Genomic DNA, 22,722 nt, shown 5'->3' with positions numbered 1-22,722 from the left:
TTGGGTTGGGCAGGGGACACATACCTTTGAAATCTAACATTCTCTGAACCCATTGCATCTCTCAACGCTGCATTACCATTTGCAAGACGAAATGCAGCAACACCAGATTTATTATGCCGAATCAGACTTGAAACTCATCACAAACAAGCAAACAATTCAAAACCTGACCAGCCCAGATGTCAAAAAGTCGTTTCCAACTGTGTTGGCAGAAATTTCTGGAGAGATAAGAAACAATTACTCACAGGATATAGCAGCCAGCACCTTAGTTCAGACAATCGCATCAGGTTCTAGGCCATTTGCTTCCATTACAAGTTGGGCTCCTGGGGTTGCTCTGAACAATGGTTGTTACAACCGCTGCCATCTTTGCTCGAATGCCAAAGTGCAAGTTTTTGAGGTAACCAAGAAGAGGTACCAAACCACGAATTGAGTGAAGGTCTACAGAAGGATTAAAACTTCTTTAATATCATGAACAGTTGGGCAAATCATAAACAATTACAGTACCTTGTTTCCTAATTGAGGAGAATCCCAACTCAAAATTAAATTTCATAATAGTTCAAATTAAATGGTTAGGCATATTTTTAATTTTGTAATGTTAAAGTGGATGAAATTGTGCTTGAAGGTGGCAATCCAAGGGAAAGAAAGTATTAGCAAGATTTAAAGGGTTCTGAAATAAAGCCCAGTTGTAAAAAAGAGATCCGTCTATGACTTGGTAATTTGTATCCCTATTGCAATCTAATGCATGTGATATAATATATAATGAAAAAGATGTTTATTTGTTTCGCCTGGCTCTGCTAGGTGGTTTTTTGAAAGTTAAATTCCATTGAACAGGTTATTTGTTATTGGCATGGAAGCACACCAAAATGTGGTAGGGTAGCCTTTACAATTTAATGAATCATCTACCTACTTCTTGGGAAGAGATCTTAGCTCCCATTTAAGGGTGTTACCAACATAATCATGGGTGCTATTGAGTAGCTCAGACAAGATCTCGAGTAGCATGACAGTCGATACCCACAATAAGCACAAAAAAAAAATGTTTATTTTTTGCAATCCACTAATTTAAAGCACTTTCTTAATATTTTAAGGAAATCCTTGATGTAGAGAAGGCCATTGACTTGTGCGATAATCGCCTTAAGCAGGTATTCTACTTGATGGAGGTGGAGTAGATTAACAATCCAAGTCCATCAAGATAATTAGTATAAAGGTCTGGCTGGGTTTGGGAAAGGATTTGACGGTTGTATAGAGGGTTAGGGTTACGAAAAATATGTTGTGGAGGCTAATTTGTGGTGGTTGGAGAATGGGGGTTTTGATTTTGAGGGTCTAACATTGGTGTGGTATGACTAGAAGGTTGAGAGAGGGTGGTATGAGGTGTGGGGAGCGATTGAGGAAAGAAATTATTGGAAGGTTTTTTATGGGGGTGATGGAGGATAGGTTTGAGGGTTTATGAGAACATCATATGCAATTTGGGATGGTGCAATTTGGGTATGATTAAAATTATGGGCAGGATTTTTTGAAAATTGGTAGATTTGGTCTCACTAATTGGTATCCTAGGGACTGAATTATTAAGAGGGGAATACCGAGGGATGGTGGAAATCCTTTGGGTCTTCATCTTCAAGGGTTTTCTTATTCTTCTCCTTCTCAATGGTGTTGAGAACCATGCCTTGAAGAAGAGGCTCCAACTTAGCTATAATTCTAACTTCAAACTTCTCAAATTTAACTTCAAAATGAACTTCTAAATAAGATTTTGTAACAAAATCACATTTACCATCCATCTTGTGTGGATCTTAGCAAGAACTATGATACCAATTGACGTAACGGAAGCGTGTGAATCAATAGATTCAATTGATAAACAAGCAATAGCTTGAAAGAAAATAAAGTGCTAGAAAGTAATTAAGAGACAAAAGATAATTGAATTGATTCCCAATTCCATGAAGAATCTCAATTCCCAAAAGAAGTTAAACCTGCAACATGCGAAATGGGATGAATTTCTTCAAGAGTATTTGAATAATTGTATACTTCACTTTTGAGTAATTGAACAAGTAGCACTGAAGGGTTTGACCTACAAGATGAATTTTGTTATGAATTTTGTTCTAAGGCAGCAAACTATGTACCCTGCAATTCCTTATGAAATTTTCTCATTTGGGAACTTCATGCTGATGGAGTTGCAGGACATTTTGGTCGAGACAAAACCATTGCCCTTGTTGAGTATCGCTTTTATTGGCCCAGACTCAAGTGAGATATCCCCAAAATTATAAGGAAGTGTAGAACTTGTCAACCAGAAAAACAGAGAAAACAGAATGCAAGATTGTATACCCCTTTGGTAGTGCCTAATAACCAATGGCAAGATATTAGTATGGATTTCATACTTGGGCTTCCTAAGACTATCAAACAACACAACTCCATCTTTGTAGTAGCATATTGTTTTCTAAAATGGCCCACTTCATACCTTATTCCAAAACCTCCAATGCCTCTAGGATTGCCAAGATTTTCTTTTTGAGGTTGTTCGTTTTACATGGGTTGCAAAAAACCATAGTGTAAGATCGAGACATAAGGTCTGTCAGTTACTTTTGGCACACACACTTTGGCACATGATGGGCACTTGGCTCCAATTTTCTTCAGCATACCACACAAACAGATGCTTAGGCTAAAGTCATCAATAGGAGTCTAGCAAACTTGTTGAGATGTCTCGTAGCTGGTCATGATAAGCCATGGGATTTCACATTGTCCATACCGAAGTTTGCAAAAGCCTAAGAAATTTCTAGACCTTATACCAATGGCATTATCAAGTAGACAATCTGAGTCAAATGAGTCATTTGCACATCATATTCATGATTTGACATCCATCATGTTCCATGTGGTTTGAGGATTGTTACATGAGCTTAGTTCGAGATCTACACTCATATTAGAGGTTGAAGACCCCATATGCATGATTTACATACAATTTGAAGACCACACATTCAGGAGATGCATGTTGGACTGCGTATTGGAGGTTAGAGATTTTAGTAGTGTCTTACTTCGCCCAAGGTAAACTCTTCTCAACTGGGGAGAGTTGATGGGAACATCAGGCCCATGATCCATGGAACAGATTTTATCGGGAGCGGTCCATATACTCATTCATTATGTCCTACTTAAACCCTCCAATTACCTCCAACACTTAATCACAGGTCCTCAATCTTCTTTGCACCCAAATCCAACCTTAATCTTCTAATTCCTTCACATTAAGCAAACCAATGTCCTTTATAAATAATCACTTTTATTACTGTTGGGTCATTTTCTTTGTTGAATGTTTTTTTTTTTTGATAATTATAAATTGTATAAATAAAAGGAAGGGGAGGCTGAGGTAGCCCCCAAACAACAAGAATAGAAAAGCAACAAGGGAAAAGCAAAAAGAAATAAAAAATACACGCCCCGCGAGGAGCTAACTAACACCAAAGATACCCCAGTTAAAAACAAAATCTTGGAACCGCACTCCCTCAAAGTCTTTGCTCATCTTTGACCACATGAATAGAAACCCCAAAATCTCTAAGATCACTGTATGAGACGAGTTCTCTTTGCAATGGAAGACCCTGTTATTGCGCTCTCTCCAAAGACCCCAAGCAATGGCAAAAGGCAGGATAGCCCAGAGAAACCTCTTTCTTGAATAGAAGATATTGAAACTCCACCCCTCAAGAAGTTCAGAAAAAGATAAGGGAAAAACCCAATCCACATGGAAGCGAGCTAAGAAGAACATCCAAATAACTCGGGAAAAAGGACAATGACTTAGAATATGATTAACAGACTCCCCATCCCTATAACAAAGAAAGCAAAAGTTTGGAGTAATCCACCCTCGTTTTATCAAATTATCCAAAGTAAGGATTCTGCCCAACGAGGCAAGCCACATAAAGAACGAAACCTTAGAAGGAACATGAACGGACCAAACGACAGATGATAAGGACGAGACTACACCCGACGGCAACAAACAATTATAGAAAGACTTAACAGAGAACTTCTTATCCTTAGCCTTGACCCACTCCCTTCTGTCTTGCTCATTTTCTCTGATTTGGATCGAATTCAGGAGATCTAGAAGAGATGTAACTTCTGTCAATTCCCAATCATTGAAATTCCTCCTAAATCCCAGATCCCAAGAGTCTGTATTCTCGTACCGAATCAAACATTGCCTAACAGAGTTATTTTTTTTCAAAGAGCAAGTGTACAAGGATGGAAATTGAGTAGACAGAGATAAATTTCCACACCATAGGTCCTCCCAAAATCTAACCTTGTCCCCCTTACCCACTTTGAATCTAATCTCCTTATCGAACTTATCAACACCCTTCAGAATACCTCTCCACACACTACACCCGTAGGTCCCAATAGCCTCTCCACTATACCAGCCAAATCTCTTCTCTCCGTATTTTGCCTTAACTACTTTCCTCCATAAGTTATCTCTCTCTTCCCCGAATCTCCACAGCCACTTCCCCAAGAGAGCTTTATTAGAAATTCTCAACCCTCGGATCCCCAAACCTCCCTTCTTCTTTGGAGTGCAAACCAACTTCCAATTCACCAAATGATACTTTCTACCACCAATATTATCATTCCACAAAAAATTCTTCATAAGTCTTTCAATCTTAACTTCCACTGATTGGGGCAGCGTAAATAAGGATAAGAAGTAAATCGGAATACTCGTTAAAGTACTTTTAATCAATGTAACCTTACCCCCCTTTGAGAGGTATTTAGCCTTCCAAGTACTCAATTTCTTTTCCATTTTCTCGATGACACCCTCCCAAATGTTTTTGCTGCAATACGGAGCCCCTAAAGGTAAACCTAAGTAGGACGAGGGAAGCGTATCACTCCTGCACCCCATAGTAGTTGCTAAAACTGAAAGATTCGGCACCTCACCCACACCAAACAACTTGCTTTTCTGCAGATTAACGTGTAAACCTGAAATAGCTTCAAAACAACCTAATAACACCCGAAGAGTTCTCACTTGATCTCTAGACGGATCTAAGAACACTAAGGTGTCATCTGCGAATTGCAAATGCGAAATCAACGGACCTTCAGTAGACACTCTAAAACCAGATAACCTCCCAATCTCGACCCCCCTTCTAAACATTTTACCCAAGGCCTCAGTCACAATAAGAAATAAAAACGGAGATAACGGATCGCCCTGTCTCAACCCCCTGGAACTCCTAAAATACCCTGCCGGACTACCGTTGACCAAGATAGAAAAAGAGACCATTGTTATGCACTTCATAATCCACCCAATCCACTTAGATCCAAACCCCATCCTACCCAACATATACTCCAAAAAATCCCAACTCACATGATCGTAAGCCTTTTGCATATCGATTTTTCCTATTAATCCCGCCTTCTTGTCTTTAATTCTCGAATCTAAACATTCATTAGCCATTAACACCCCATCCAGAATTTGTCTTCCCCTAATGAAAGCTCCTTGTTCTTGACTAATTAATTTCTTCATAACTTCTTTCAATCTGTTAGCCAACACCTTAGATAAAATCTTATACACCGATCCCACTAAACTAATCGGCCTATAATCACTCAGGTCAATCGCCCCCACCCTTTTAGGAATCAATGCCACGAAGGTACTGTTCAAGGCATAATCCAAACACTTTTTTTCCTGTAACTCCCAAACCACCTTCATGAAATCTTCAGATAAAACTTCCCAACAATGCTTGAAAAATTCCATTGTAAAACCATCTGGCCCGAGCGCTTTGTTCCCTCCCATTGAAGCCACAACTAATCTCACTTCCTCCTCCCCAATCTGCCTCTCCAACCACACCCTTTCTTCCCAAGATAACGTATTGAATTCTAGATTATCCGGACGAGGTCTCCTCTCCTCTCTTTCCTTATAGAGCTCTTTGTAGTAACTCACTACACCCTCCTTAATACCCTCTTCCCCTTCCACCAAACTCCCATTGATCATCAAATTAACCATTTGGTTATTTTTTCTATGATAATTGGCCATCTTATGGAAAAACTTCGTATTATTGTCACCCTCTTTAAGCCACTGGATCCTCGATTTCTGACGCCAACTTATCTCTTCCATCAAAGCCACTCTTTGGAATTCTAGCCTCAGTTCTGTTCTTTTCACTCTTTCATCTATATCTAGCTCCCCTATTTCCTCTTTGCAATCTATCTCATCAATCTCCTTGAGGATCTCCTCCTTTCTTCTCTCTACCTTCCCCACTTCTTCCTTATTCCACCTTTTTAATTTCTCTTTCAAATATTTAAGCTTGTTCTTGAAAACAACCCCTGGGTGTCCTACTGATGGACAATCACTCCACCAATCCTTAACCAGATCTATGAAATTTGGGTAAATAAGCCACATATTCTCAAATCGGAAAGGAGTTGGACTAGCACGACGTAGCCCCGCCTCAATAAAGATAGGAGTGTGATCCGAAATAAGACTCGGGGCTGCCGTATGCACCACATTGCCAAATCTCTCCTCCCAATCCCCACTCACCAAAAATCTATCTAGCCTGGACATCCTCGGAACTTCTTGATTGTTAGACCAAGTAAACCTCCTACCTAACAGGGGTAAATCCATTAAAGCAAATCTATTCACCAAAGCATTGAAGTCCCTCATCCCCTTATTTATTCTCTGTCCCCCATTCTTCTCATTAGTGAATCTGATAACGTTGAAGTCCCCCCCCAAAACCCAAGGTTTATCCCAATAACCCGCTATATCCTCTAATTCCTCCCAAAATTGATTTCTCTCCCTACTCACTGTCGGTCCATACACCCCTGAGAATACCCATTGAAAATCCTCATTCACACCCTTACAAAGAATAGAAATGGAAAAAGCTCCGACTAAGTTGTCAATCACTTGGATGAGATCTTTATTCCACATCAGAATGATACCACCTGCACTCCCAATAGCTGGAAGAGCAACCCACCCAATATTACCTTTCCAAAGATCCCTTATCACCTTGTCCTCGCAAACCGATAGCTTCGACTCTTGAAGAGTGACTAAAATCGGTCTTTTAGATTTGATGATCGCTTTCACTGCCGCCCTCTTCCTTCTATCCCCCAACCCTCTCACGTTCCAAGACAAAAATTTTATCGACATAGAAACCTAAACGAGATCCCCGTCCTTAATCGCAACACAATTCCATCATTGTTCCACCACCTTGGCCAACTTTGACCTATAGAACCTCTTCACTGATTCCATGGGAGCCACCACAATCACTTCATTTGAGTGGCCATCCCTGAAGGTTTGAATTTCATGATTGTCTGGCACATCTAACCCCATTTTGCCAACATCTACTCCATTGTCCTTGCTTAACTCCTGCAATTCTGCCTCAATAAGCGCTTTATCCTTCGAATCTCCTATGACTACTCTTAAGATAAGCGAACAATCCTTATCATCTGTCTCGGGAATTATTCCGAATTCCTCTGCCATATTCAAAGCTTGACTAACTAACCATTCTACTGTTTCCATCTCAGTTTGAGCCAGCAATTTCTCCTCTTGACCCAGGTTTGTGTCTTCTATATCTCTGTCATCCCAATATCCATCGAAATACCCTTCTGTTTGATTCAATCCCGTCACCTCCTCCGGAGTCTGAACCAAGGGAACCTCAGACGAGAACTGACTAGAATCATCTATACTAATCTCCATCAGCTTCTCCTCATCTTGAGAGAACTCACAGAACTGTTGGGAGTCAATCAAGGCTACAGGAGTTTGAGACCTGTTTTCAAAAAACCATGGAAATACAGAACGACAACAGGACAGCCAACCATAGCCCAAACTAAAGACCAACAAAGAGTTGTTAAAGGAAGGAAGGATAATAAGACCAAAAGGAAGCGGTGAAGAGTGTACAATACCTACCCTTGAGATGTTTCCTTGACTATCCTGCCACGCACGCATCATACTCGAGCTCCCTGGATCAAGCGACAACCCCAGATAATCCCCTAACGTATTGCTTAGTCTGTCCCATTTCTCTGAGTCTAATGTAAGGGGACATTCTGAATGTCTTCCCTTTATCTTAGACGGCTCCAGGTCCTCGCCTCCTTCTCGATTCATCTCCTCTAGGTCGTCTTCCGCATCTGTCCGACACTTCATACTCTTCCAATAATCACCAGAACTATCCCCCTGTGACTGGCCTCTTTCCCCCTCTGTTCTACCGGACCTCTGAATTCTGGATAACCTATTAGTAATGGTTTCAAAATAATCAATCATCCCATCTCCTGGACCTCTGAACTGTTGTTTCTCAAGTCCACCTCCAACGGTAAATTTCTGATTTCTCCAACTACCTTCTACCTCCAACCCCCTTAGGAACTCCTGATCTCTTTTACTGCCCTTGACTCTCGCCGCAGCCTTATATTTCTCTCCCACTGTATTCAGGATCTGATGAACTGTCGATTTAATAGTTTCTGCTAACTTATACCCACTGAATACTCTTTCTTGATATGATCTCCTCAAAAATCTCCCACGTGTCTGTTTAAACTTCAGCCCAACTCTTTTACGAATTGCAATTGGGCTGATATGAGGCTTAACCATCCGATTCCTCAACTTGGGCTTCAATCTCAAGTCTGAATTCTGCTTTGAATCCAGATTAACACCCACTGGGTCTTCACGGCCCAACCTTTCTGTACCCCCAAGCTGAGCCTTACTCTCCTCCTCTCTTACAGGCCCTCCACTAGAACTTTGGGCCACTGATCTACTAACATCCAGCCCAATCACCTTCTGTCCACTCCCGTCAGACCTCTTCTTTGGGTCCAAATAAGCATCTACTAAGTCTTCACAGCCCAATCCTTCTAAACCCACAGACTGGGCCTCACTTTCATTTCCTCTTACGGGCCCTCCACCATAACTTTGGGCCCCTGATTTGCTAACACCCAGCCCACTCACCACTGGTCCACATCGCTCTATCATCCCATTTTTGCGCAGCCACCTAGTGTACTCTAGGTTAATAGCTGCTTTGGCTAACAATTTTCTCATCTTGTCCTTCTTAAAAGCCCCTCTACGTGGCTGGATTGAATTATTTCTCTTGCCACATGTATTGATTCTGACACGAATTTTGAATTTACGACTAGTCGATGGCTTGTAACGCACGTCTCTGCCCATTGGGTTTGATATGTCCCGATCCAACTCGATATCTCCAGACCTCGTCTTCTCCAGTTGACTCTCTCCTTCCATCGCCTGTAAACCATTCTCCTTTACCTGAAGACACCTCTCGGTTATCTTGTTGCTCACATCTGCTACTCCTCTCCCCATCTCCTCCTCCGAACCCTTCCGTTCACTTTCTACCCCTACCACCTCGATCCCTACCATATAACGGAATCCACCCATCCGGACATACAGTCCTCGAGGCATCTTCCAAGGATCGCACCCCACCCTTAACTTTACTATATTCAATTTTTCACAATGAAGGGTGCACGAGTCCACCTCTAAAAGACCTCCCAATTGGACTCCAATCTCCCTGAAAATCTGATTCGTCCATAGGTGAAAGGGAAGCCCACTGATTCTAACCCATGCCCCGCTTTCCTTCCATTCTGGTTTGATAGAGTTACAACCGGCAAACCATGGGCTTAAACTGAACATAGTCTTCCCTACTGCCACTGTTCTTCTCGCTCCCACCTTCAAGCATGCTGCTCTGCTATCCAACATTAGCATCTTAGCATTTGGTTCCCAATCTAACATTTTTATCATCGAGTATTTCGAATAACTTCGCATCATAACCTCCAAGAATCCCTCCCAATCCGCCTCCTCCGAACTTGACCTACAGATATACGACCATCTCCATCTACCAAACAATACACCATTGTTATATTCTTGACTCCCCACTGGATTGTTGATTCGCTTTGTTGCAGAAGTATTTCTCTCCTCCTCATCCTCGACCATCTTAGTCTCCGTTTTAGAAGTAGAAGGTCTGTTAAGTACTTGAACCCACGACAAAGCTTTCCCTCCCTCTTTCTCAGCAGCCTTCATCTTCTCATCTGATGTGAGTATTGTGTTAAGGGCGATGCTGACTACCCCCCACCCGTTGCCTCCTCTGCCTTCTAGAAACAAAACCCCTCGAGAACGAAGTCTCTCCGAGAACTGTTGTAACTTCAAGAACCTCCCGTTAAAATTATGCTCTTCCTGTATTAAAAATATACGGCCCTCCCTCGCGTACTTTGCTCTAAACCTCTTTGCTGATGTTCTTGCTGCTTCGAGTTGGTTTGCCACCCATTTTGCTTCATCTTCCAGCAAATGAAGACTCGATTCGATTCTTTTGCCCCTTTCCTTTAGTTCAAACCCTCTCTTCCGGTGTTTCCATACTTCCTTAAACTCGAAAACCTTGCGTTCGATCTGAACCTGGACCATTCTTTTTCTTGAAAATATGTTCAACCAGGAGTTCCTAAGGGGGTTGGAGGTACCAAATATTCAAAACCATACTACTTTGTTAAAAGAGAATGCATTAACAACTCTTATAAAACACACTTCATTCTCTCCTTTCATTGAACATAGAGAACAACTCAATTAACCACCGCCAGCCCAATATCATCCTTTTTGTTGAATGTTCTACTACATGCCATAGCTGCAAAACTTTGTGCATTACATTTCAACATAGCAAATTGGTATTGTGAAAATTTTCACAACACCAATAAAAAATACTTTGGGCCTAATTATTCTTTGAAATTCTTAAAAGAATAAATGGAATCCAAATTGGCTATTGAGGTGAAACCATGGGCTGGTGGAATTACAAACTATTCTTTCAACAGTTCACTCCATATTTTAAGGATTACTTAGCCTAGAACCCTTTCATAATCATTCAATTGGGGTTCTTCATTATTTGTTTGTGGTGTGCAGGAATGCATAAACTGAGGCGACATGTTATTCAACTTTCGCTGATATTAAGACTTCATGACTGGAGACATGTTATGCATCTTTTGTTGGTTTTGACTTTATGACTGCATACATATTATGCTTTGTTGGTCTTAAGACTTTATAACTGCAAACATCTTTAGTTGGCCCAGCAGCTTTAATTGCAACTAACTCATTTAGGCTAATCAACTGGACTTGATTCCTGATAATCTGCTTCGCAACAAACATGAATGGTGAAGATGGGCATAAAGTATACAGTGACATAAAACATAGAGAACTTTGATGAGAATCACTGTGCCATGCTAGTCCCCCACTCATCCTATCTACTATCGACCCCCACTCATCCTATCTACTATCGAATCTAACATTGCCTTGTTCTTTGAAATATTAATAGCATTAAAAAATTGACAAGTCCAAAGAATGGCGGAGATGGGAATAAATTCTCTAGAAAAACAATTTCTAAGAAACCCATCTGAACTCCTTAGGGGGAAAAAATGTATTGCTCTTCCAATCTCATTTATTCTTTTGAACCCTAGAAAAATCCTAGCGCAAAGAAAAGATATGAAACCTCAATCGAAATAGGAAAAGAAATGGATCAAATTTATTTTAATTTAAGCAACAGCAGAAATAAAACATTAAAAACGAACCATAAAGAATAGAAACTGATACAAAATATATATATATATATAAAGAAATTCCACCTTTTGTATTAGACGACAAATCTCATGAAAAAGCTGGTCTTCTTATAGCAATCAATAACGCTGAAGTTGGTTCCTGTTTCGATTAAGTAAAAAAAATTACAATCAGGAGTATTATCTTGGCTCGGTAAAATCAATAATCCAAGACAGAGAACAAGAAGAATAAAAAATAATAAAATCTTGCCTTTTTTTTTCGGATCAATATGTCTCGCTTCAGTCTTCACTCCATCGTTCAATCAAGGAAAAATATCATCTTTTGTATTGGATCGAACTCTAACTCCTCAATCCACCAATTTTTCAAGAAAAGATCTCACCTTTTGCATCAGGTCTGCTTGTAACTCATCAACCCACCAATTTATCAGCGAAAGATCTCACCTTTTGAATCAAATCTGCCTGTAAACTCCTCAATCCATCGATTTATCATGAAAAGATCTCACCTTTTGCATCAGATCTGCTTATAAACTCCTCAACCCTTCGATTTATCATGAAAAGATCTCACCTTTTGCATCAAATCTGCGAAATTTTTATCAATCCACCAAACTACCATAGAAAAATCTCACCTCTTTGAACAGAAAATGCTGATTCATAAGGTGTGGAATGAGATGTCAGACTTTTTAAAAGGAATTCATGACTAAGAAGAGAATGGATGATTTCCTTGAATGAAGGAATGGGAGGTTTTGCAAGAACCAAAGTCACAAAGGTGTGATATTCTGTTCCTAGCCCCTTTAAGAACTAAAAGACCTTATCAGCATCAGGCATAGTGCTTCCCATGACTGCAATTTGATCACAAATTGCCTTGAACTTACGAGCATGTTCCGAAACTGTAGTATTGCCCTTTTTGAGAAGTTGAAGTTCTTCACGAAGTTGCAATTCTCTTGTTTTGGACTTGTGAAAGAATGACTTTTCTAAAGCTGTCCAAATTTCATATGAAGTGCTAGTCCCATAACTTCACTATCCAATAAACCATAAACAATATAACATATATATCCTATTATTTGAATAGGGATTCGAATTCAAATTTTCGACTATCCATTAACAGCCCCTTGCATCATCTTGTAACTATAATCAATCCGCTTCTCTCTTCGTAATGGTTTCAAATTTGAGCTGGTCTCCTAGCCAAGCCAAGTCGTCTTTGGACTCAAAGCCACATGGATTCTCCTAGCCAACTGGGTAGTGACCATCGGGGTACACAAGAAAAAGGTATGCGGTTTTGTGCCCTTGCCACATCAGCCGCATACCAAGACCGCATGTATTCATCACTATTCAAATTTTCCAGCCTAATAGTTTTCTACTTCAAATTAATTAACATCTTTAATCGAACTGCAACCAAACTCGACATGCATCTGATAAACCATAAACAATGGTGCTAAAGATATCAAGTTTCTTTATGGAAATGGTTATACTAATACAAATTTGCAGTTCTTGGAAATAGGCAGGTATGAGACAAATGGAGATCTAGTTCTATTATGTAAATCCTTTAAAACAGTCCAAAAAGGCAAAGTTCACATAATAATTTTCTGTTCTTTAATAAATAAAAACAAATAAATGAATTTCACCATCGAATAATCAAAAATGTTTTGCCACAAGGCCACAAAGAAGGAATACATTTAACATGTGGAGGGTGGAGGGTGCTAGGCCTGTTCATCTTGGGGAGGATTTGCAAGCCAGTCGAGTTCTTCTTCTACAGACGAATCAAGGTTGGGTTCGATCCAAGTGCAGAACCATTGTTCTTCGGTGTTATACCAATCTTCATTAGAATAGTTACCCCCAAAAGAGCGGTATCTACTAGTCCAAAGAGAATAAAATACAATGTTTTCCCTATGGAACCTAGGGAAATATATCTTGTTCTCTGTTCCCTCTGTCATCGCATGTGCCAATAGTGATGTTGTATGACTAAGGAACAACATTTTGTTGCCCAAAGTTTCTAGTTTCACCCATTTCATTTGCAACCTGTCCAACCTAGAAACATAAATTGGTTTGCCCAAACGACCAACAAAGACCGATAAGATCTCTCCCTCACACTCTGCAATGAAAGTCTTATAAATAGAAAAATTGGGTCCTATTAGTTTTGGGTGGACCCTCCAAAGATGTTCCTCTAACTCTTCCTTTGGATCAAAAACTCCCAACTTTCCATCCTTATCCAAACAAAAGAAAACACCGTCATAGAAAATAGGATTGCAAAAAGATGCAACGAATGGCACCTTACTATCAATCATATACGAAGTCCAAGTATCTTCTCCATGACGACATTCCACAATCGTAACAAACTTGGTGTAAGGGAGTGCGAGACCAAAAACTATGCAATCTGAGGAAGTTGGTGGGGAAGAAAAGGAGATACTGACCATGTTGTAGGCGAAACGTCTCATATTGGGAAGGTTGATAGTTTCCCTAGTGAATGGGTTGAAGAAGAAAAATGATTGGTCTCGAGACATTAACAACCAACCATACTTTGAATGACGGATAGTTGCACCTACTAATTCTGGGAAGTCCATGACACAAGGGTCGTTGAACATAGGATGGAAGAATTTACATACTCCACTATTGTTTTTGGGAAAAAAGATGAGCCATGGAGATTGTTGGGACTTAGATTGAAATGGATGTGGGGGTGTTCGGAGTGGAGAAGTGATGGCTGTCCATGCTTGGCAAGTGAGGTGAAAGCGAATGCAATCACCTAAAACGAGACGTGATATTATCAATTCTAAAATATCCCTTGGGATGTCCATCCAAGGCCTCTTGTTCGAATCTAAAATCTCTCTTGGAAAATTATTCCAAGGCTTTTCGTCTCCTCTTATTTCACCCTTTATGTTTCCCTCGATCTCTGCTGTTCCCTGCCTCACCTGTAAACATAAAGACAATTTTTTAACCAGACATAAACATTATTAAAAAAAGAAATGAGAGAAGAGCAGTTTCCAAATCTAATTGGAAACACTGATCACTTGGCTATACCTATTGAACAGATGAAAGATTGGCTCATCTATCTATGATTGAATATAGTAAGATTCAATCTCTAGTGATTTTTACCCATTATGTTCAATTTTTTTTCCTTTCTATTAATGACTAGAAAACACCAATTGAACAGATTTTAGTGAATAAGTTCACATGATTTTGGTTGGTCCCTTTATCAAGGGTGGTGGATGAAACTTGTTATTAGATGTTAAAAGAACAGCAGTTTTGCCTACTCTTGATAAATCCTATTAGTTTTTGGGTATTGGAAGATCCACATTTCATGTAAAACTTCCCAGTATATTAGGAGAATAGGGCCGACAGAGCATGAGAAGACAATGAAAGGTGTTGAGGCCCTCGATGGTTTAATATATATATGGGAGCGGATCATGGGACATATGTAAAAACAATGGCTTTTCAAAATATGGGTTCGAAATTTCGGATTGAGCTAATTTTTAGTGAGGATGGTTTCTATGATGAGAAGATCATCCTAAGAACAAATCAGTCCAATCTGAAACTTCTAACCCCATTATTACATTGTTTTTACATATGTCCCATGAACCATCCCATATATATACGGAAAATTTAGAGGGGTTAAACTTGCAAATGGCCATGTAGTGTCTCTTTCAGGTACTAACCATATATATTATGAAAAATTCCAGTTTCCAACTATCCTTGACATATATATACAAGCTAATTTCCAATAAAAGAATTATGCAGGCAATCACCCACACCTAATATTTTTAATAGAAGGCTTAATATAACTTTGTAAGACCAATCATTCCATTTTCAATAAAAGAAAAAAGAGAAAAAAAATGATTGCTTTTCAGGGAAATTAGTGGAAACATTATGAAGATTGTTAACCTCTATGTATAAACCTATATCTATCTAAAAACTAAAAGAAAATTATTATAAGGACAAATAGAAAATGATTTCAAGTATTATATCAAATGAAAGAAAGTAAAGAGAGTGAGAAATGGATAATTTACCAATGAGCAGAGATTGGGTAGTACCCAATAAGGTTCAGACCATCGACGAACTACATTGGGACAAGGCAGACAAACTGAGATAGTTCGATTACACATGTCAAACCTGTATAAGCTTCTATCTTCTGGTTGAAAGAAATAGATACAATCCCCTTTAACTCCTAAATCTGTTGCAGATACTGATGTTGATACACAACTATTATCACCCAACAAGATGACCCTATCACCTAGGCTTTCCACCTTCACCCGAACCATGCTAGAGACATCCAATTTGAAAACATCAATAGTCTCAACTACGTTCTGATACTATCCCAAGTGTATCTTCGTAACAAGAAAGAGCTCTCCACAAGATTCCACGAAATATTCGTTAAAAGGTTTTGCATCTGGTATAGAAAAGATAACTTCCTCAAAATTTTCCTTTTTAAATGTCTTTATGGTTACGTAGGTATCACAAACATCCATAACTGCAATCCCTGTAAGGAAATCGATATAAATCTTCCCTTTGAAACTAGTGGCACTACGAATATGTTTTATATGATCATCGGGTTTCTTCTTAAGAGTTTAATTCTTTTCTGATCCATTGTTTGTCACCCGGCCGACAAAACAAACAAATGTTATTCTCCGTGCTAATGAGCATCACCAGACAGTTGGGATCACTTGGGAAAGATGTTAGAACTCCTAAAGCTCTTGGGAAATCTTCAATGGAAGGTAGTTGGATTTTCTCAAGTGAGACCGGATTTACTAGATAACGTTTGGAGTGATACTTATTTAACATGATCAACCAACCGTGAGAAGATCCGAGACAAACCATCCCACGCAAGTTGGGAATACTTTTTGTTGAGTAATGTCCATCTTTTATAGTAAAACAAGTTTGATAGCGCTCTCTCCTCCCGTGAGGGAAGACGAGAGTTGGGGAAGTAGGCAGAGTAAAGTGATTTGGCTTCTCCATCACCTTGATGTCCATTTCTTCTTCAATAGATTTTCCCTGAAGAGCACAACAAAGGAAAATTAAACACTCAAAGATTAATTGAAGAACTATGTTTTAAAAGTGATGTACTATGGAGCACAGCTGCTTGGTCTTCAACTATGAGCTTTATGAATGGATCACTTGATGGGCATAAATTCATGATGACAAATGCTCAAATGGTTTGAAATTAATAATGTATTTGTTAATAACTAGTTTATGATACATCCTCACATCAAAGGAATAACTATACTTCTATTCAAACATTCTTAATCTTCTAGTAGGAGAAAGGGAGAAAATAAACAAACAAATAACATAATTTATTGAGGCCTCTGGAAAAAACTAAACAAGGCCATAAGCAAAAAAGAAAAAAAAAAGTATCAAACTATATAGTAGCAAATCTATAACATGATATGCTTACTAACTTAGTAAGATTTAAAATCATTCTAATCTAAGGGTCGTCGAGCTCCAATGGATAACCAACTTAGCAATCCAACACCACAGCCTTCTAGATTTCATGGAAAAACTTAGATAAAAACTAAAATGCAAGGGCGAAATCTAATCTATTATAAGTTAGATTAATAGAATTTTGTCATCTACATCCCCATCACTGTAATTACATGAACCCAAGAAGATGACTATAGTGTGTGATTAAGTATGAAGCCCAAACCAAAATTGAGGGATCTCATTAATCTACAACATCAGTAATTCTGGGGATTTTGAGACAAATTGTTTCCACACTTATCACAAAAAATCTTGACTTATTGATGATTTATTATATAGTGCTTCCATGTGGGCTACTCAGTTACTATAAAAAAAAATTTTGATCATATATTTTTCATAATAATCGAATTAGAGCAAATATATAAATAAAAATAAAAATAAATTGAACTAATGAAGCACTCACCGTTTATATTGCTAGAGGAAGAAAGAAAAGATAAACAGAGTATTTCTCATAAGATAGGAAAATCATTGTCTAGTACTTATATGGATTCCAGTTTTCCAAATCCAATATAAGTTGTGACTTTCGGATACGGACCCTTACTTGTATACCAAAATAGTAAGTTCCCAATTCAGGTACAATTCTATTTAACTAAGTTTATAATTGAAAGTTTTAATGAAACTTTCTCCAATTAGGGATGTCAATGGATCAAGGATCTGATTTGACAATCTATTGAATTGGTTGCTCAAATTTGATCCTTTAGATTAGATTGTTCTCAAAAATTAGAAATCAATATAAGTTTTAGTTTTACGTGATAAACAAAAAAAGAAAATTTCAACATCCAGTATCAAACAAACAGCCCCTTAAGGATTCTTTAGGGAAACTGATCCCTAGGAATTGTTCTCTACGAAATCTGTATTTTTCGTTTGTTGGACCTTAAAATGTTCTAGACAAAATAGTTTAGGTCCCGTTTGATAAAGCGGCCAAAATTTGCTGTCAGATTCTGCTGTAAGAAGCAGCTATCAGAAACAGCTGTTGGATTCTACTGTATTCTAGTAAAATGACCAAACTACCCTTAATGTTGATAATGCACCCAGAATGCACAAAAAATGATCAGAATACCCTAATAAATATATAATTACACTAAATATATATAATAATTATTATTTTAATTTAAATAATTTTATAAATTTTATAATTCTATCGAAATTTCGACAACATCTCCTATTAAAAATGGACATATGTAATTTTCCTGATAAAAAAAATATTTACATAATACACAATCTAATATCCACAATATTTTTCTACATGCTTATAGATAACCATGATAGGAGAAAATGGATACAAAAATGGCATCTTCCTTGTCTCAAGAAAAGGGCTAGCCGGGATGAACATTATTCGTGGACTTAACATAGGGCCCCTTGGACTAGGGTGACAATTGTCTCCATTTCCTTGAAAGAAGCCTATTTTCCAAACTAGGTTGAAAGTTCTCATTTTGCCGATCAAACAATACCCTACATTGAAATTTAATATCTTGCAAACGGTATTTGAATTTTCAATATAAATTACAGAATTTGAGAAGTCACCTATGGTATATGTATACAAGTAATCCAATACACAGACAATATCTTTATCATTTTTTAGGGTATTTGTTTGAATGGGATCTGTTTCTGCACTAAAATTATCTAATAGGGTGGTTATCAAAAAAATAATCTAATAGGGCCTTGGGTTATAAATTTTGAGTGTTTAAGACCTTGAATGAAAGGAGACTTGACAGCACTGAAGACTTCACTTTTATCCAAATTACTAACAGAAAAGAAAAGAAAAAAAAAAAAAAAAAAACCCTTCTTTTACCCAAAATTTCGTCCCTAGAGAAAATAAATAAAACCCCCAAAAAACCTATTTTTTTCCTGTAATTTAAGAAGAAAAGGGAGAATTTGTCCCTTTAGATCATCATTTTGAAATAGAAAAAGGTGTTTTCTTGCTCAAAAAAGCCATCCAAACAAGCAAAAGTTGCATTGGAAACTAAAATCAGTGAAACCCCAGAAACCCTCATATTTAAAAACTGGGAGAAATATAGCAAAATCAGGTAAAAACAGAAGAAGAAGAAGAAAAAACAAAAATCAGGGAAAAAATAGAGAGAGAGGAGATGTATCTATGTACCTCTCTCGCCTGCATCACTGTCCTTATGCTTTAGTATCTTTCTCACATCTTTCCTAATAATGAAATTAAACATCTTTCTGCTACATAGCATTGCTTTTACAGACCTTAAATTGCATAAATACACACACAGAAAGCGAGAGAAAGAGAGAGGATTGAAGAGAGTTCGAGAAAGTAAAAGAGAAAAGAAAATGGAGAACAGATGAGAGATAATGAGGTGGTCGTGGCACGTGAGTGAGGTTTAAGAGAGAGGTGATGGGGAGAGGAGGAAGTTGTCGAAAGTGCGGAAAGGCGGAGAGATTGAAGGAATAACACACACACCCATCGACAATTGAGTGGAGCAATCAACGAGCTTCGTCTGAGATCATCGATGGCGTCGATCGGAGATGCTTGTTGTCGTCAATGGCGTTGATCGTAGATCACCTACTGTGGGGTTAAGTTGAACGAAGTGAGAATGAGAGAGATCGATTGGGTTTTAGGTCGTGAAACTTACATTGGAGTTAGGCAATTTGATGAAGGGTATTACGATCATTTCACAAGAAACATTTTAAACGCAGTTGTGAGAAGCGCATATAACCCGCTTGTCAAAATTGCGATCAAAAGCCACACACACACACAAAACTGCTTTTTGAAGCGTTATCAAACGTAAATCGCGGCACGAAATCGCATTTTAACCGTAAAAAGTTATGAAAAACTGCTTTTTGAAGCGCTATCAAACACACACTTACTCTTCAAAGTTCAAAATCGTTTCAAATTTATCACAATTTCAAACTTTTTAAGAACAAAAAAAAATGGTTGGACAAATAGAATTCAACAGTCTCCACCACACCTTGTACAATTCTACTTTCAAAAAGCTCAAAATACTTTCAAATAAATTGAGATCAATGGAGGATGAATATTACCTAGGGGTGCAACTTGGTTCGGGTTGGTTCGGTTTTGAGCAACATCAGAACCAAACCGACCAAGGTCGGTTCCATTATATTGGAACCAGAACCGAACCGAATTAGTCTAGAACCGAACCAACCCAAACCGACCTTAATTCAGTTTGGTTCGATTCGGTTCCATGGGTTGCCAAAAAAACTTCATCAATTAATTAAGAAAAAAAAAGTTTTTCTTAATGCATTTTAAAATGAATTTTTGAATGCAAACATTCAAAATTTGAATTGAATTGGGAAGGCCATCCTACAGGCCATTGGGTAAGCCATCCGACAGGCACGTGGCATACTCAATCGACTTTTTTCAATTTTCACAACTCTCTAAGGTGTATTTATTTTTTTCTTTGCAGATTGAGCCTTCTAATTATAAAAATATGAAACCGAAATAGATCCCAATCAACCACAATATTAGATATCCACTATACATTAATATGGATAGCTCAACTACCAATATTGGATTTGTCTTGAACCATCAAATTGACGAGTCCAACACATTTAATAATCTTAGGGCCAACAACGGATTTGGCTTGAACCATCGCATTGATTATCAGGAGCTCAACACATACATTAAGCCTACGGCCAAAAGTAATGGAGAGAGAGAGAGAGAGACAACCGTACCTCAACTTTGCAAAAGACGAGAAAGAGAGAGAGGGATGACCCGCCGACTGTCGGAGTTGAGAGGCAGTCCACAATCGCACACCCACACCTCAGTCTTACAAGTTGCAAGAGACGAGAGAGAGAGAGAGAGAGGGGGGGGGGAAGGGATGACCACCGGCCACTGGAGTTGAGCCCGCAACCGCACCTTAGCTATAAGAAACAAGAGAGAGAGAGAGTAGAGGAGGAAAAGAAGGAAAAAGAGTAAGAGTCTAACGCTCTGTTTGGATTGAGAGAAGAGAAGGAAAGAAAAACTCATTAACGCTCTATTTGGATTGAGAGAAGAGAAGGGAAGAGAAACTCATTAAGAGAAGAGAAGACTAGTTTCTCTTCACCCTGTTTGAATTGAAGGAGAAGAGAAAGAACCAAGTTTCTCCTGTTTGGTTAGGATCATAAGAGAAGAGAAGAGAAATTATTCTTGTCAAATGACTATTATACCCTTCATAGTCTAAAGAACAAAGTTCTACTTGTACAATGATACAAAATATAAACACCTAAACTCATTTATAAATAACATGATAAATATTCATCTTCCAACCAAGTATCATACCAACAATAGTATTTTTAGTCCAAATGATTATAATACCCTTCATTGTCTAAAGAACAAAGATCTATTTGTACAATAATACAAAATATTAACACCTAAACTTATTTATAAAGAACATGATAAATATTTATCGGGAGCCATTCAACATCAGTATGTTTATCAGACATTTTACCCTACAAACCACAGCCGTTCGATCAGGCGCAATCCAACGGATGAGATGACTTCAAAATCAAAAAATCGTGTTTACTTAATAACTTTACAAAATTGTAAATACCTCTCTACACGACCTCTTTGAACTCTTCTCTCTCTCTCTCTCTCTCTCTCTCTCTCTCTCTCTCTCTCACACACACACACACATTCTACATCTCCCACATGCCGAGATATTTCGAAACCATATGAAACTTTAAACCATGGTACTGACTAAATCATTTAATGGATTCAAAAGGCATGGCTTGGTAACTATGATCCAGATTCATCATTCTCTTTAGTAATCTTCTTTGAACTGTTTTGTCATCTAATAAAATTAGATAATATTTGCTGATTAGCTCAAATAAAATCCAAAAACCAAAATTTTCCAATCAAATAAAACTCAAAAACCATCCAACTAAACCACTTGGGATAGCAACACATTCCTAACCAAGGTGGAAACTTTCACATCGCAGAGTTATCTGACAGAACTCTCCTCTTATAAATTTCTCTAAACCAAGCAAAACCTAAATTCGGCAAAACAAGACTACATAAAACTCATAAAAATTCTCAATTTACAGTGATAATCAAACTAAGTAAAACTAGCTTCTAATTAGAAAGAACAATAACCATAAATTCTCGAAGCAAAATTCAAGCCAAAAGAAAACTCAAACAAAACCCAAATTCGGATTGTCTCCTTAGTTTCTCAAATAGATGTCTTCACCTTACACATAATTCACATGATTTCCGATTCTCTGAACCAATAACTAGCCTCTAATTCACAATAACTATAAAATCGAGGAACTTCAAACAATTCTATTATTCTAAGAAACAAACCTTTTCGCCTCTTTCGATATACTTCATGGCAACTAGCTCTTTGGTCTGCTTATCTCGCATCAACCTCGCCACACCAAAATTACCTCTTGATGACCTTGAGATCGAAGATGATGACTTCCCACTGTTACAAAAAAATAAAAATAAATAAAAAACAGAGCGTGTGAGGGTTTTTGAAAAAATAAGAAGAAGAGAAAGGTGTGTGCCATTGAAGAAGTTTTCTTGAAGAAAACCAGAAGAATGAGAGAGAGAGAGAGAGGATACCTCAGGTCGTCTTCTAGTCGAGTTCGGCTCCTTCGTCCTACAACTTCAGGGTTGTGGGGTTGAAGAAAAGAAAAAGTATTCTTTCATAAGAAAAAGTAATTATTATTTATGTATGAATATTGGGAAAATTTTAAAAACGAAAATCCCGCTTCTACTAGTAGTAGTAGACGACAACTTCTAAATTCCACGTTTTCGTTTTGGTTTTCATCGTTTATTTAAAAGAGTTGATATTGGCACCCCAGCTTTTATTTATTACATCTCAATTAAAAATAAAATAAAAGGTGAATCTCTATTTCATGGGTTGA

The 22,722-nt window shown here is 38.1% G+C and overlaps 2 protein-coding genes across 5 annotated transcripts in view; both read right to left on the bottom strand.

Moving 5' to 3' along the window:
- Window positions 1-22,722, bottom strand: part of LOC147410250 (uncharacterized) — a 55,776-nt gene that overhangs the window by 4,875 nt on the left and 28,179 nt on the right. The window contains exons 3-5 of one of the 2 annotated variants that reach the window (XM_086433206.1): window positions 11,506-12,015; window positions 243-435; window positions 25-163 (exon numbers count right to left, since the gene is read on the bottom strand). In XM_086433206.1, the coding sequence (XP_086289332.1) occupies window positions 25-58 (34 nt within the window). In that variant the 5' untranslated portion in view covers window positions 59-163; window positions 243-435; window positions 11,506-12,015. The remainder of the gene's footprint in view (window positions 1-24; window positions 164-242; window positions 436-11,505; window positions 12,016-22,722) is intronic. The other variant, XM_086433198.1, reaches the window with a different exon arrangement.
- LOC147410251 (F-box/kelch-repeat protein At1g57790-like) lies at window positions 11,796-22,343 on the bottom strand. Of its 3 annotated transcripts, none has more exons than XM_086433188.1 (3): window positions 22,240-22,343; window positions 15,435-16,416; window positions 11,796-14,339 (listed from the first exon to the last, which is right to left on the bottom strand). In XM_086433188.1, exons 2-3 carry the CDS (start codon window positions 15,684-15,686, stop codon window positions 13,134-13,136), a joined length of 1,458 nt encoding a protein of 485 aa, XP_086289314.1. In that variant the 5' UTR covers window positions 15,687-16,416; window positions 22,240-22,343; the 3' UTR covers window positions 11,796-13,133. The 3 variants fall into 3 exon arrangements, with proteins under 3 accessions (XP_086289314.1, XP_086289306.1, XP_086289299.1); XM_086433180.1 differs by having other exon boundaries at window positions 22,157-22,299; XM_086433173.1 differs by lacking the exon at window positions 22,240-22,343 and adding an exon at window positions 19,001-19,524.

This window comes from Akebia trifoliata, chromosome 1, assembly GCF_017979445.1.
Source record: "Akebia trifoliata isolate Shusen 1 chromosome 1, ASM1797944v1, whole genome shotgun sequence".
Taxonomy (NCBI): domain Eukaryota; kingdom Viridiplantae; phylum Streptophyta; class Magnoliopsida; order Ranunculales; family Lardizabalaceae; genus Akebia; species Akebia trifoliata.
The sequence above is the reverse complement of the archived record's forward strand: the minus strand, read 5'-3'. Positions and strand labels throughout refer to the sequence as shown.

What these genes read in the sequence shown, in the direction of transcription:
- LOC147410251 (XM_086433188.1), bottom strand. Translation starts at nt 15,686, where the DNA reads ATGGTTCGGGTGAAGGTGGAAAGCCTAGGTGATAGGGTCATCTTGTTG. An exon ending in TACCCAATCTCTGCTCATTG is followed by an intron (nt 14,340 to 15,434) that starts GTAAATTATCCA and finishes TTATGTTTACAG; the next exon opens with GTGAGGCAGGGAACAGCAGA.